The sequence below is a fragment of the Dunckerocampus dactyliophorus genome, chromosome 18, assembly GCF_027744805.1.
Source record: "Dunckerocampus dactyliophorus isolate RoL2022-P2 chromosome 18, RoL_Ddac_1.1, whole genome shotgun sequence".
Classification (NCBI taxonomy): domain Eukaryota; kingdom Metazoa; phylum Chordata; class Actinopteri; order Syngnathiformes; family Syngnathidae; genus Dunckerocampus; species Dunckerocampus dactyliophorus.
Genome location: NC_072836.1, coordinates 10,812,533 through 10,827,573, shown reverse-complemented (window position 1 = coordinate 10,827,573; position 15,041 = coordinate 10,812,533). Strand labels below are relative to the sequence as shown.

At 40.3% G+C, this 15,041-nt stretch overlaps 1 protein-coding gene across 2 annotated transcripts in view; it reads left to right on the top strand.

Annotated features, from left to right (window-relative positions):
• LOC129171788 (Na(+)/H(+) exchange regulatory cofactor NHE-RF2) overlaps positions 1-15,041 on the top strand; it is a 37,494-nt gene that overhangs the window by 11,987 nt on the left and 10,466 nt on the right. For both annotated transcript variants that reach the window (XR_008566830.1, XM_054760801.1), the window contains exon 3: positions 62-109. Coding sequence is in view for 1 of the 2 variants with exons in the window: in XM_054760801.1 (XP_054616776.1) it covers positions 62-109 (48 nt within the window). In the remaining variant the exon portion in view is untranslated. The remainder of the gene's footprint in view (positions 1-61; positions 110-15,041) is intronic.

Below are 15,041 nucleotides of genomic sequence, written 5' to 3'. Positions count from 1 at the left end.
ACCGTGGTTTCTTTTTTTAAAGCATTAGTAAGTAATTCTTGTTGTTTTTCTTGTTGCCTAGGGCTCCTCCTACAGGAGTGAACAGCAGATCACCATACAGACGCAACAAGTAAGTAACATCAATTTATTCAGGGTGTACTTCCAAATTTGTACAGTTCAGAAAATCAAAGAGAAAAGACAAGCTAAAGTTAGCCACCAGCTAGCCTGCTGCCTGCCTGCTGCTGCATTGTTGTTGAATATGTCTACATTTTATTTGTGATTAACTTATTTTTTTCTCCACTTTGGTGGCTGCGTGAAAAAACATTTTTTTGAGACGCCACTTGTAGTCTTGGTTGTTTTCAAGCATTACCAGTTTTATTTTTGTAGGTTTCTACTTTCTGTGTTTATCCGATTGGCTTGATAGGACTTTTACATTGGGGTTTCTATTCCTGCCTTTATATTTCAGCCTCTCTGAACATCTCAAATAGTTGTTGCTATGGAAACAATGCTCTGCATCCTAATGACCTTCACTGAAAACAAGACCAACATTTGGCAAAATCCGCAAGTTAAGGAGGAAATGTGGTGATATCACAATGTCATATTCAATATTTGTTGAAATTAATTAAAAATAATTATACAGTCCAGTAACCCCTTGTTTATTGCGGTTAATTGGTTCTAGACCCGACCATGATAAGTACATTTCCACAGAGTAGGATATCTTATATATAAATCCAATACTTTGATAGTTAGAGCAGAGAAAACCTGTTTACGATCTTCTAAATATGTTTTTTAACAGCTCTCCAGACATGAAATAACACCGCTACAGTGACCTTTACACTCGTATTACTCAATGTAGTAGACGTTAACAAGATTTATACTTGTGTGTGACGCTATACAGTAAATGTGTTCCTTAGGGGAGTTGAGTGGCGGGCAGACAGGAAGCGACATCAAGGATTTGGAATTGAGTTTTAGCTTGCCAACAGTCCCCCTTATTTTTATTAGGGATTATTGTGCCTGTTGTGAGATATTTCAAACCTGCAATAAGAGTTGTTGTCCTGGCTATCAAGTCGGGTGTTTATGTGTCTCATCGAACAATACGGTAACATTACCAACACCGAGTGACCAGTGTAGAATACTACATATCATTCACAGCATCTTTGACTGCATCTTCCAAATGCCTTATATTTTTATTTTAGTTCATTTAGCCATTTTTATGCTTAAAATGCTTAAATTAGGCAACAAATACTTAAAATGTGTTTCAATATGCATATTTTATTACTAATAACAGGCCGTATACAACCACAAAACAGCATGATTTATTAATTAATATATTTTTGACAAACCGTTATAAGAGTGAAGCCGTAAAATTTGAACCGTGAAGTGGTGAGGGACGACTGTATAGTATATATAAATTTGTGCAATTCTGAAAATATCATACAAAAGATGAGTTAAAGGTAGCCGTTAGCAAGCCACTGACTGGCTAGCTACCATTCGCATTGCTGTTGTAATGTTCTTATTAAATGCTGAGTGTTTTATCAGCCTTTTTTGCAATACATTAGTCTTGTTTTCTGCACTTTGTTGACTGATAATGGGAACAAAATTGGAGATATGACTTTTAGCATTGATTATTGGCTGTTTTTAGCGCTGTTACTCGTTTTATAGACAACCAACCATTCACACTCACATTCATACCTATGGACAATTTAGAGTCGCCAATTAACTTAACATGCATGTTTTTGGAATGTGGGAGGAAACCGGAGTACCCGGAGAAAACCCACGGAGAACATGCAAACTCCACACAGAGATGCCCAAGCGGAGATTCGAACCGATCTTCCCGATCTCCTGACGGTGTGACCAACATGCTAACGGCCCGACTCTGGATCAAGATTTTCCAAATTGAATTAATCTCAAAGGGAATGGCTACACTAAAGTAGGTACTGGCAATGGCAGTCTGCTAGTCTACTTATTCCAAATTTATGTAGCAACAATATGATTTTAAATATGTTATTCTATGGTACAATTATAACATACAATATAGTTGCTTTTAGTAGTATTTCCTAAGCATATGCTTGGTGCATACAACTTGCATGAGCTGCCCACACAAACCCAGTGGTATTGTGCTTTTTTTATGATGTTGTGATAATAGATTTCATTCTGTCCTTTCCACGTTATTCACTTTACTCTAATGTGCACTCACAGCTGTGCAGCCAGCATACGTTCCCACAAGTTGAGTGGGTGGATATGTATTTCCTGCTTGATTAAGCGAACACGTAAACATGATTGCGCTGAGAAAATCTGCACATGAAAAACAAAGTTGCTGACAGGCCAGCGTGGAACATCTGCCACCGTACTGATAACAGGGGTGTGAACATGGGCGCTACGTCACTGCTATCAACACTAGTACAGTGCATGAAAACACACTAACTGAGGGTGGGGACAGACACAATGACGATATTATACTGCTCTGTTGTTGTATTGACCTCAGAGACAAATACGGAATGAGTGAATCAATATTTGTAAAGGAACAATAGCAGCAAACAATGAGTATCACTTTTGTGTGTTGTTTTGTGAGTAAAATGCCTTATCATATAAACAAAAAATGTTGTGCTCAGTTAATTATTTCACATATTCCCTCATAAGAAATAATGGACATAGAATTAATCAGTAAAAACTTCCAGAGTCAAGCTTTGCCATTAAACGTTCTCAACTATCGTCTAAGTGTAAAAAGGAGTTTACCCCTGCATGCTAAAATGACTCACCCACAGAAAATTGGTGACATAGCTCTGTTTTACATTCTTAATTGTCATTCAAGTGTATAAATAAGTCTACCCCAATATCGTAAAACTTAAAAGGGACACTGTGTGCGCCTCAAGAGTCTCTTTGCCTAATTAGAGCTTGCTTATCTGTCACAATATTGTACTGAGTAGCCATGACAAAGACAGTGTGTAACTATCATACAAGTTAATCTCTATATAATAAGATCTATCCATCCATGGCTTACTGCTGAATGTTACAGTTGTCTTATTATTGTGGCTTTCGTCATTTTGTATTAAGCAGCCAGCACGAGGCGTGTGTCAATGTTTCATGTTTTACAGAAGTACCATTCTTAACTGTCATAACGGATAAAACATACTCATCCTTAACTTTTAAGACCGGAGGTTGCGAGTCGTCACATATTTTGACACTCTGTTGTCCTCTTATTGTTTTTGTCAACTTAGCAATAAGCTATGTACTGAGCAGCCAGGACAGAGACGTGCATGTTCATGTTTTATGTGTTACAAATTCATTTCAATTTTATTCATGTAGCACCAAATCACAAAAAAAGGTATCACAAAGCACTTCAAAAATGGATTGGGTGTATGACCACGCTCCTCATAAATTAAAAGATAAACCAACTGAAAACCCACATGAGCAAGTATTTGGCGACGGAGCTAAGGAAAAACTCCCCTGTGGGGAAGAAACCTTGAACAGAACCCAGGCTCTGTGGGGCGGCCGTCTGTCTCGGTTGGGTTAAGATAGAGAGACAGAGTAGAAGGACAGATGGTAGACCAGGTTAGAAAACAGAAGAGTCTTTATTTTAGTCCAGAGAACAGAGAGGATCAAGGTATCAGGAGAAAGGGGTCAGCACTAACGATATGTTTTTGGAAAAAAAGTGAGTTTTGAGTACTTTTAATTAGGAGTCACAAGTACGAGTACATTCTGGGAGCGCAGTGTTCTACTGGGTTAATAGGGCACTGGAAGCTCTCTAAGATATACTGTACTGTACTGGTGTCTGCTTTATGTGAAAGGAGGAGAATTTTGGACTCAGTTGACAGTTTTAAAAAGTTGTATGAGGCTAATTCGGGTGAAATATGATCTCTTCTGCTTCTGGTTCTGGTTAAGACTCGTGCGGCAGTGTTTTCAACCAACTGAAGGAGATTTATTCGGGCAACCTATTAACAGGGAGTCCAGTTTGGCATCTAGTCGTGGAAGGAAAGTTGACATTTTTTTATGTTTCAACGTGTCATTGTTTTATTTTGGAATAAAGAAAAGCTGCTGATGAAAGATGACGCCAAGGTTCCGGAGTGCACTGTTGCGGGTGAGTTCAAGACCGTCTAGGGCAGTTACATAATTAGCAACCTTGTCTCCGAGGTGCGGGGCACCAAGGACGATGATTTCAGTCTTCTTTGAATTTAATAGGGAGAAAACAGAGGTTATCCAGCTCTTGATGCTTTACGACAACGCATGGAGTTCACATATGAAGGCTGAATAGTACAGGTCCGAGTGCGTAACCCTGTGAGATGCCATGAGTCTAGAACTACTGCAGTGCTGCTGCTGTCAAGAGCGTCTGGCTCTTGCTGTCGTCGTGTGTCTACGTTTGTTATGACTGTGAAAAAGAATTGACACCTTCGGTAGTTTTGATAAAAACTGTTTGTTTTCCTCTCTCATTCTCCTCTTCTCCACTCCACTGGGGTAACTCCACTTCATTTGTCTCCAAACCGTTCCAGTAGGTTTGTTTTTTCTACTGTCTTCCTGAATCAATATGCACATGCACAGTAACATGGAATAGTCCTTTATAGAGAAGGGAGGGGGCAGCGGTCGAAACGATCATGACAAATTACGCATTTTGATGTAGCTTTCAGCACGTGAATTAAGACTAAAACAGAAATATGTACTTTAAATTGAAGAAAAAAATGAATTCGTTCTTATGAGAGACCCCTGAAAATCTCTAATTACCAGTGTTTCCCTAATGGTAAGTCCACCCCTGGCCATGACTGACCTTCATATGTTTACATTCTTTATTACCAATGCATACAAACTGCAGACGATCTGACAAGTACGACTGAAACCAGTTGAATGCGGTTCCTTTAATGCCATTGACTTGTTCTAATCACTGTTTCAAAATTTGGTGATCAATTGCGTCGAATGCCGCTGTAAGATCTAATAAAACTAGTCCTGAAACAAGGTCTGTGTGTGAGGCAATGATGAGGGGGGTTTTTTTGTGCTGTTTCTGTACTATGGTGCATTCTAAAGCCTGAATGAAAATCCTCAAATAGATTGTTGATTGTTTTGTTGGAAATTGCGTAACTGTTTGGCAACTGCGTTGTCTGGGATCTTGGACAAAAATGGCAGGTTGGATATTGGTCTGTAGTTAACTAAGACTTGTGGTTAGTTTTTTTTAAAGAAGTGGTTCGATTGCAGCCACTTTGAATGATTGTGAAAAAAGCAAGTGATGCTTAATGCAAGTGTAAAAAGAAGTCAAACCACATATTTGCAGTCTGTTCTTCTGATATTGCTATTTTCCACTTAACCATATTGTAGCAGCCAGGGCAGAGGTGTGTTGTTTATGTTTTAAGGAAATAACATTCATAACTGTCGTACAAGTGTAAAAAGAAGTTAACCAATGGAAAACTTATAAAATGTGTACTTACCCTTGACTTTTAAGCCCTGCAGAGTGCTGTTGTTTTTTATCATTATTGTGGCCATATTGTATTGGGCAGACAGGGCAGAGACATTGCGTTCCGAAATAAGTCCGGTTTCTGTTCTATGATTGTCATCACAATTTTCCTCTCTGTGGTAGAAAAAGTAAAAGACGTCTTTTTGTTTGTCTGCAGCAGTAAATAATAACAGCAGACTAAATAGATTATGTACACGCTGTGGCTATGAGCATGTAAAACTCCCGGCCTGGTATGGCAGAGCTGTTAGACATTACCACTGGGCCTCATTGTCCTCTGTCTCTGTGGAGTGCCTTCTTTCTTTAAAATTCCCCTTTTTCATCTTTATGAATCCCTATCTGCCCATCTGCAACCATCTGTCATTTCCTCTCTTAGACTGCTCCTTTTTTCTCTTACTCGTGAGCAACACAAGACAGTATTAAGAGTTTCATTTTAAAAGGCTGTGCATATGTTGTCATCATTTCAAACCAAGTTACTCCACCGACTGTCTCCATGCCAACCGGTTGCCTACAGTGACATTTGCCCCGTGTGCTGTCACTGCTGTTGTTTGTTCTCTCATGCATTGTTTGCACTGCTTTTAATTAGCTAGTAGGTGAACGTCCGAGTGGTTGGACACCAGCACGTTTGTTGATAAGGATTCAAACAAAAGGTTAGCGTGAGGAATTATAATTATCTTGTACTTGCTTTAATTTTTAATAGCGCTGTTGAGAGGGTTTTAAAAAATGAGCAATTAATTAACTATGATTACTTTTTAAATTGCTGGGAAAAGCCCTCAACTTGAGGTATTTCCTTTTAAATTCATGACATTATGCTGGCACATCAAAAGATGGCTGTATAACTAAAAAGAGAATGAAAGAATGAACAGATGCAGTCGTAGCCATTTACATTCTGTTATACTCGAGACTCAGAGTCAAGTGCTGTCTGCAACCTCTAGTTTCGACCACAAGGTGGGAATATTGCTGTGGTTATAGCAACACAGTTGGGCGAATCCTTCACCAAAATCTTAAGGTCGTTTTTCTTTTTGTCGTCGTATACATCTTGCTGAATTTGATTGTCACTGTAGTCCTGCATGGTGTCGTGTATGATGAGTCATTGGACCAGTTTGCAACACTTCTGTTAACCCCTGGTCTTCCACTGTGTAATATCGGCCTGCAGTTCATCGCTATCCACTTGGCAAGAACATTTCTCAGCCTGTCGGTCGCAGTCTTGGTTATACACGGGGTGTTCTCCTCGAGATCTGTTTGTCAAAGAGCTTTGGCATGGCTCTTTGCTGCTAATGTTAGCTGTGACTGTGCTCACGACTGGGTGCTTTGCGTTAATGTGGAAGCCAAGCTGCTTTGGTGGTAAGCAAACTCCTTCTTCAAAGAAGGCATATCACTCAATCCTCATTGGGGTATTTTTTAAATGTAAATTTCCCATTCATTGGCGTGACAACTCTCACATGCGCCTCCATTTTCACGTCTCTTCTCCGCTACTCACCTTGCCCAAGCCCAAACCGAATGTCAGCAAATCAACGTCCACTTCAGGGTGTGACTGACCATTGTTTTCCACCCCCAATAATTCAAGCAAGAAGCAAGAAGCACAGAGCTCTGGGAGATGAATCTATGTTGGCATGCTGTACACTGATTAGTTTTAGATATGTTTTCTCAGTCTTTTTAACTATGGTGAGACACACAAACAACAAGATGCAAAGGAAGTAGCATTTTACCGCATTCCCAAAGATCCTGAAAAAACATAAGTGGATTTCGGCGATAAAAGGTGCTTCCTCTCTTTCACTGTTGCCATACACCAAAAAAAACAGCTGATACATGGACACAGCTCTCTGCAAGTCCTGCAGGTGCAGTGGGCTTCTAACACAACGTCATCGTTCCTGACTAAACACCCATGGCTTCAATTGAGCTGAAGCTGAAGGTTCATAACGAATCCAGACTTTTGAATACTTTCAAATATTGTCCTGAGTAGTTGTATATGTCTCGATCCTGTAGGTCTGGAATGTTGTCCTTCATTTTTGCCGACTCAATAGACGTAAAAGCAGGCCAGGTGCTTTATACGGATGGGTTACTGTATGTTTAACCTATTAGGTTGTTTGTGTTTGTGTATCTCTCAGTGTCCTTGTGATTAAATGCGCAATAATTTCAGAAAGCCTGAAGATGACGCTGGTGCATTTTAGCTACTGCTTGGCCAGCCAACATGGCGTGTTAACATTCCTGTCGCACAATAAGTATGAAGACAGTATTGTCATTGTGATCACTATCATAGTTCATCATTTCATGACTACTATTATGTGTGATTGTCTCAATGCAACATTGTCATTGTGGTTGTTGATATTATTTTGTCCTTTGTCCTTATGTCCTTGTTCGTCGTTATAGTTGTCACAGACATTTATTTGCTGATGTAGTTCTGTATGTTTCTGTTGCCGCATGCTTTCATTTTCACAGTTTGTTATTTATGTAACAGTATTGGTCATATTGTACTGAGCAGCCAGGACATTTCCAATGCCAAAGTAAATGGCAATCTTTCTAACTCAATGGTTATCATCATACTTGTCCTACAGTATTTGCCACCCCTCTGTGATTGCTAGGGATGGGACTTGATTTGGTACAACTAAAGGTACATTTGTTTGGACAAATATAATGAATTTCATTTAAAAGCTGATATCTAAAATCACTTAGGTTCTTACATGAATAGCTATAGCATTGTACTGCCAAAAAATGTAACTCTTATGAGCAATTTTTGTTGTCATTGTTATATTTGTCAAAACAAAGGTACCTTTAGTTGTATCAGGCATTAAAATGAACATGGTGTAATCATTTTTTCCATGACTGTACTTAAAGCCAGCGCTCTCAAGAACTGAATATGAACGTAATCTTGTAGCTATAAAAAACTCCAATACCATGTGTTACTGCTTTGGCCCGGTCACAGTTGCTTGCTAGAGGTTGTTTATATGCTGACGTTATCAGTGTTTGCACGAAGCTGGTTTTCTTTCCTGTAGATGTAACATTCACTGCCCGATTATGCCGATTTAAGTGCGCTAACATGTTAGACGTGTTTCCTGCAGCATACCCAATATCCTTGGAACAATGTTGACACACAACTTTGGATTTATCCACTTGCCTTTGTCCATCCATAGTTTTAACAGCAAAGCCAAAGTGTTCCCAAACAGGAGACCGTAGTGAGATGGGAGGGTCTTCCAGCTCAGGCTTCTCACTTGGATTTGCCATGATGCCATTGTCACGCCTGCGAGCTACTAGTGTTCCTCCCCCTCAGTCAGTAGTGTCCGAAACTCGCCCACAGGACTTTAGTTTCGCGTGAAGCACTTAGATCACTCTAGTAATAAATAAAATTAGAAAAGTAGCATCAAATATAATCAAAACGGTACGCCGAACATGCAGATGCAGGACCGAAACGGTTCAATACATCCATGTGAACCGTTACGCCCCTAATGAATATACAATATTAGGCACACTTAAGCACAGAAGTCCTGTGTCCAAAATCTGACCATACCAAGTATTAATAATTCAGTTTTTAGCCCTATTTTTATTGCTCTGAAAGAGTTCAGCTATTCAAACTAAATTCTAGATGATGATAAGAAGCCCCGGTGGAAACAATTCCAAATGTTCCAAGCTTAGAGGCAAGCAGCATGTAAAATATGTCATGGAAGAATACAAACATTGCTGTCATGGGATAAAAGATGATGATTGCAGCCTTGCCGAAGACTTAATGGCATTACAAGATGTCCTCATTTCCATTTATAATTAATGAGTACTTTTCCTGTATTTGCTTTCAATAGTTACATTACTCTGAATACTATTTTTGTCATCAGATTCACAAGATTGGAGATTGCCAGCAGGCCTAATGGCCTTACATAACACTAACTCAACAGGAAAAACTGCATACTTAAAGTCGAAGGAGAACACATAGTTTATGCTAATCACTGAAGGCTTTTCTTCAAGCATGCATACCATGATCAGTGAAGACTTAACCACATCGCAAGGACACATTTTACATGTGCAGGGAACTGGCATAAGATATTTTGGGTTTTGGTACCATTCAGGTGGCAAGCATGGAGTGATGGAAGTGACATTTCATTGACAAGCAAGCGGGGTGGGTGCTTGTGGTGTGCGTGGAATGCTCTCAAGTCTTACCACAGAGCGCAGAACGACTATTGGAGGTATTCTGAACACACAGGGAGGCGCCCTGTTTTCATCTGTAAATTGTTTGAATGATTTTGACTGCTCATCTTATGAAATGTTCATCGTGTGTGTCATAACGACAATCATTACTCCAACGTTGTTACGTTTGTGAAGTGGTTCATTCATTGTTTGCTTGTTTGTGAGCAGAGTTATGCAAAAACTAGCAGAGGTGGGAGCGAGTAAGTGTTTTGCAAGTCTCGAGTAAAGCTTAGGTCACAACCGGTCGTACTGGATCCTACGGCCAATCTACGTGCAAAAAACAGAAGAAACGCACGGAGGGCGCGCATGTGACGTGATGATTTTTATAGCCGTAGACTGGCCGCAGAGGTTCTTTGTAACATCAAACAAACTCTACGGGCACTTACGTTTTTTTCAGGTTGCAAGACAAACGTCTGCACTTTGTACGGCTTCGTGTGTCACCCGTACAGTCAATGTGTATCTTTCGTACGTTTTGCTGGTGCCATGTTTGGGTAAAATTTTCCATACGTTGCACTTGCGGGCTCCGTATGTGTGTTGTGCGCCACACGCGCACTCCACCTACGTAATTAGCGCAGCCACATTCAGATATTTCTTGCTCGCTCCATGCATGTCGAGTAAATCGGTCTTGCGTTGCCCGTATGGCGAGAGTGCATCTATTGCATGAAAACTCAGGGATGTAAAGCTGCAGGGTTTGTTTTATATGCTTTATTGTATCTGTATTTGGATTTATCAATGTATATTTGTTTTTTCCTGTTTGCTATGTCTCTACTGTACTATATGTAAATATATATTTATGTTTGATTCCTGTTGCAATGCATATTGTTATTTATGTGCCCGGATATGACATGTGCTGCGTGAGGTCACGGTTGGCGAATAAAGACGATCTACATGCTGGCCAAGTCTTTTAATATTCGTCACTAAGGAAAAGAACACCCACTATATTACACATACTAAGTATGGGTATTGACCATTGACCATTTATATATAATAATTTATATACCATCATAAATTGAAAATATATATATATATATATCATGGCATGTGGCGTTACAGAAGCTCTGTCGTAAATAATTGCGAGTGGCGGAAGTGGCGTAGGTTTCGCACATGTTCAGAACCAATCATGTTTCCGGTATGGATGTTATGTCGTTTGTACGCAAAACGTACAGCTTGCAACCTTCATACGAAGCCCACATGGAACGCAAGGACAGTACTTTTATTGCAAGTTCGTCGGACGTTGGTCTTACAACTTATGTGCGTTGGCTGTACAAATGAAGCGACAGCCGTACGTCTCAGCAGTCTCAGATTTGGTGCACAGGACGCACGTTCGACTTACAGGTTGTTTGTCGTACGTGCGGTGATCTAACTCCTTCATGGTCATCACAGCTACGCACGGCCAAAAAAAGGCATACGTCCGGTTGTGACCTAGGTTTAAGTCTCAAGTGTTTAATGTCAAGTCTCAAGTCAAGTCTGAAGTCATAGTTTTGAGATTTCAGAGTCCTTACAAGTCATAACCACTGTTTTCTGCGGGTACTCCGGTTTCCTCCCACATTCCAAAAACATGCATGTTAGGTTAATTGGTGACTCTAAATTGTCCATAGGTATGAATGTGAGTGTTAATGGTTGTTTGTCTATATGTGTCCTGCCATTGGCTGGCAACCAGTCCAGGGTGTACCCCGCCTGTCGCCCAAAGTCAGCTGGGATAGGCTCCAGCATACCCCCGCGACCCTAATGAGGAGAAGCGGCATAGAAAATTGATGGATGGAAGTTATTGGTGTCAAAAGTCCAAGTCGAGTTGCAAGTCTTTGATGACATTGTCAAGTCAAAAGGTCCAAGGTCCAAAGTCATCAAAATTGTGACTTAAATCTGACTCGAGTCCAAGCTGCGTGACTCAAGTCCATAAGTGCCCTGTTTAAGAGGACATTTTTTAATGTCGGCAGCCTCTCAAAAATACTTGGGGGCTTTTTGTTGGTGTAATGCCTGATTAATCATGTCTTTCACAGCTCTCAGGGTACAATTAGCTGGTTGTCTCCATTTTCCACAGGAAACGATGACGCACCATCATTTACATGAACTGGGTTTGTCGTTTTCTTAGGTTTACATTTCAGTGACATCTCGAATGTTGTTGGTCGGTTAAATGTGGCTTAGATGTGGCCACTCCTCGGCCCGGTGTTTGCCGCAGATGGTGCTTGGTGAGAGGTGTAGCTTGTCCGCAGCACAGTGCTGGCCGCTGCGAGTCGTCACTTCTCTGAAGCCCGGTGTTAGGCGCTGCTTGGCCAGTTGTGAGGCGCAGGCACTCCGAGGCTCGTTGCCAGCTGCAGATGGCGCTTATGGCGAGGTGGAGCTGTTCCGGGGCTCGGTGTTTGCCTCTGCTTCCAAAGGCTGGTGTTAGCGGGAGATGACGCCTGTAGCGAGGTGTGGCTTTTCCAGAGTTACAGCGTAAATCCAGTCCGTGCTTGAAAGAAATAGTGGGAGCTTCTTGTTCTTTCTACCAAGTTTTTTTTTACTATTATGGCTTTTTTTTCTTGCAATATTTTGACCTTTTTCTTGTAACTTGCCAGTATACTTATTTGAAATGATTATTGTAAAAGTACCACTTTATTCTCATCATATTTTGTCGTTAAATTCCTGATTCCATATTATTTTTGTATTATTACTTTAAACTTAACGTAAAAATAAGAACTTTATTCTCATAATATTTTGACTTTCATAATATTATGGCTGTTTTCTTTAACGGAGGTGGATTTATTCGTGCGCCTTTTTTTGCCCATAAAAAGTGCTTTTAACCACTTGTGTATTGGGAAGTGAAGCTGTCCGGTGGTGTACATTGTGGTGGTCGTTTGGCATGTCATCTGAAGGTGACGTGGACAAGAGTCACAAGAGTCTGCTACATTGCCAGAGTCAGAAAAAGACGGCCATTGTGACATAAAGTTCAAGGAATTCAGAGATGTTTCTTTGAAAGCACACATCCTGTTGTGTGACGTGTGTGTTGTTTATGTGTGTAACTCTAAGAGTAAAGCCATCTTTTTTTTTTTCCATGTGTTTTTTTCCCCTTGTGTTCAGTTGTGCTACATTCATGCGAGGGGAACAAAATGTGGGTTTTTTTGTGTGTTTTTCCGAGCACCTCCAGCTGTTCCTCCTCCTCCTCCTCCTCCTCCCACATGGCACTATTGACACATAACGTCCCGATGCTGATAACCAGCTGCTTTTCTCCCAATGACGGCCGTTTTCTATTCACAAGCATGCATCGCCTGACGTGCTGGGAGATAAGTAGTGATAGGAACAGTGATGGGACATAACCTCATCAAAAATGGCAGACATCAGAATGTAATTAGTGGGGTGCGGAGAAGTTCTATTGGATTGCATCCCCTCACACACACATAACTCCCAGCTGTGCTATCTAAGAGTAGTTTTGCCCAATCTCCCAATTGATCTCACATTTCTCTTTTAAATTGTTGTAAAAGTGTCCATCTCAATTCTCCTGCTGCATCTAATTTGATGTTACCTCCCACACACACTCTCTCCTTCCCAGCATGTTTTCCTTCCTCCACTCTCTCCATCTTCTTTCTGGCATTAAGATGCCACTTTTTAAACACTTGATGTTGTCTTCCCAGTCCTGGCGAGGTCGCTTTCGGTCAGGATGAGGGGAATCAGAAGGGATTCATGAGGCTGAAATGGAACCATATGCACATGCTGTGTTGCATTTGGGGTAATCCACACAGGAAGCTTTCTGGTTTTGGTGTATGGTGGGAACTTTTAAAGTCAATTCTTACTCTGCGTTTCATCAGAAAAACGACACCAAACTCCACAGTGCATTTGAGTTTGGCACAGTGCTTGTTGAGAATCGGTTAAAGTTGCTCAATGTTGGGAAGTGTGTCGTATGTCAACCTTTAGGGGGTTATAATCTTTTTCTTTTAATTGTAAAAAATGTTAATAATAATAATAATATTAATAATTTTTTATATTATATATTACTACTTTTGGCCGCATGGTGGTCTAGTGGTTAGCATGTTGGCCACACAGTCACAGACTGCAGATCGGGAAGACCTGGGTTCCATTCTGGAGTGGAGTTTGCATGTTCTCCCCGGGCGTGCGTGTGTGTGTGTGGGTTTTCTCCGGGTACTCCAGTTTCCTCCCACATTCCAAAAACATGCATGTTAGGTTAATTGGCGACTCTAAATTGTCCATAGGTATGAATGTGAGTGTGAATGGTTGTTTGTCTATATGTGCCCTGCCATTGGCTGGCGACTGTCGCCCGAAGTCAGTTGGGATAGGCTCCAGCATGCCCCCGCGACCCTAATGAGGAGAAGCAGCATAGAAAATGGATGGATTGTTACTTTTTTCTCATTGACTTACCACATTATTCTTGTAAAAATGACTGTTTCTTGTAATATTTCATTTTTTATTCTCACAGAATTACCATTTTATTCTTGTTAAAAATGATCACAGTTTCTTGTAACGTGACTACTTTTACTCTCACAAGAATCACCACTTCATTTTTGTAAAAATTACAACTAGGTCTCGTATTCGTATTCTATTCGTTCTCAGTATTGCTACTGTTTTTGTCAAAATTACCACTTTCACATTATTCATGTGAAAATGACAGCTATTTCTTGTAATATTACTGCTTTCTTCTCCCTCATAGAATTACCACGTTATTCTTGTAAAAATGACAGCTATTTCTTTTCATATTACTTTTTCCCCTCATAGAATTCGTCTGTGTCGGCTCTGTCGTACAGGAGTTGTCCAACGAGGGAAAGGCTTCTTGAGACGTCATCTGTACTTCTGTGAAGCTCTTCGGATGAGGAGCGAAACGTCCGACACCTTCTTCACAGAAGTACAGATGACGTCTCAAGAAGCCCTCATAGAATTATCATTTTTTTCCTCGTAAGAATTACAACTGCTTCTTGTAATATTGCTATGTTTTTTCCTCACAGAGTTATCACATCGTTCTTGTAAAAATTACAACTATTTATTAGAATATTGCTACTTTCGCTCATAAAATCACCACTTCATTCTTGTAAAAACTACAACTACATCTTGTAATGTTGCTACTTTTTTCCTTACAGAATTACTACGTTATTCTTGTAAAAATGACAGCTTTTTCTTGTAATATTACTACTTTTTTCCCCTCACGGAATTACCACTTTATTCTTGAACAAATTACGAGTATTTCTTGAAATATCACACCATTTATTCTCACAAGAATAGCCACTTTATTCTTGCAAAAATGACAACTTCTATTCCCACAATATTTTGACTTTGTGATCCTAATTCTGACTTTTTTTTTTTTTTTTGCTGTACACGTAGCTGACAGACGCAGTCATCAATTTTGCCGCTCCAAACACGAGCCAGACCAGTGTTTACTGCAGGGGTGTCCAAAGTGCGGCCCCGGGGGCCATTTGCAGCCCGCGGCTGTGATTTTATCGGCCCGCAGCACAGTCTAAAAATTTAATTT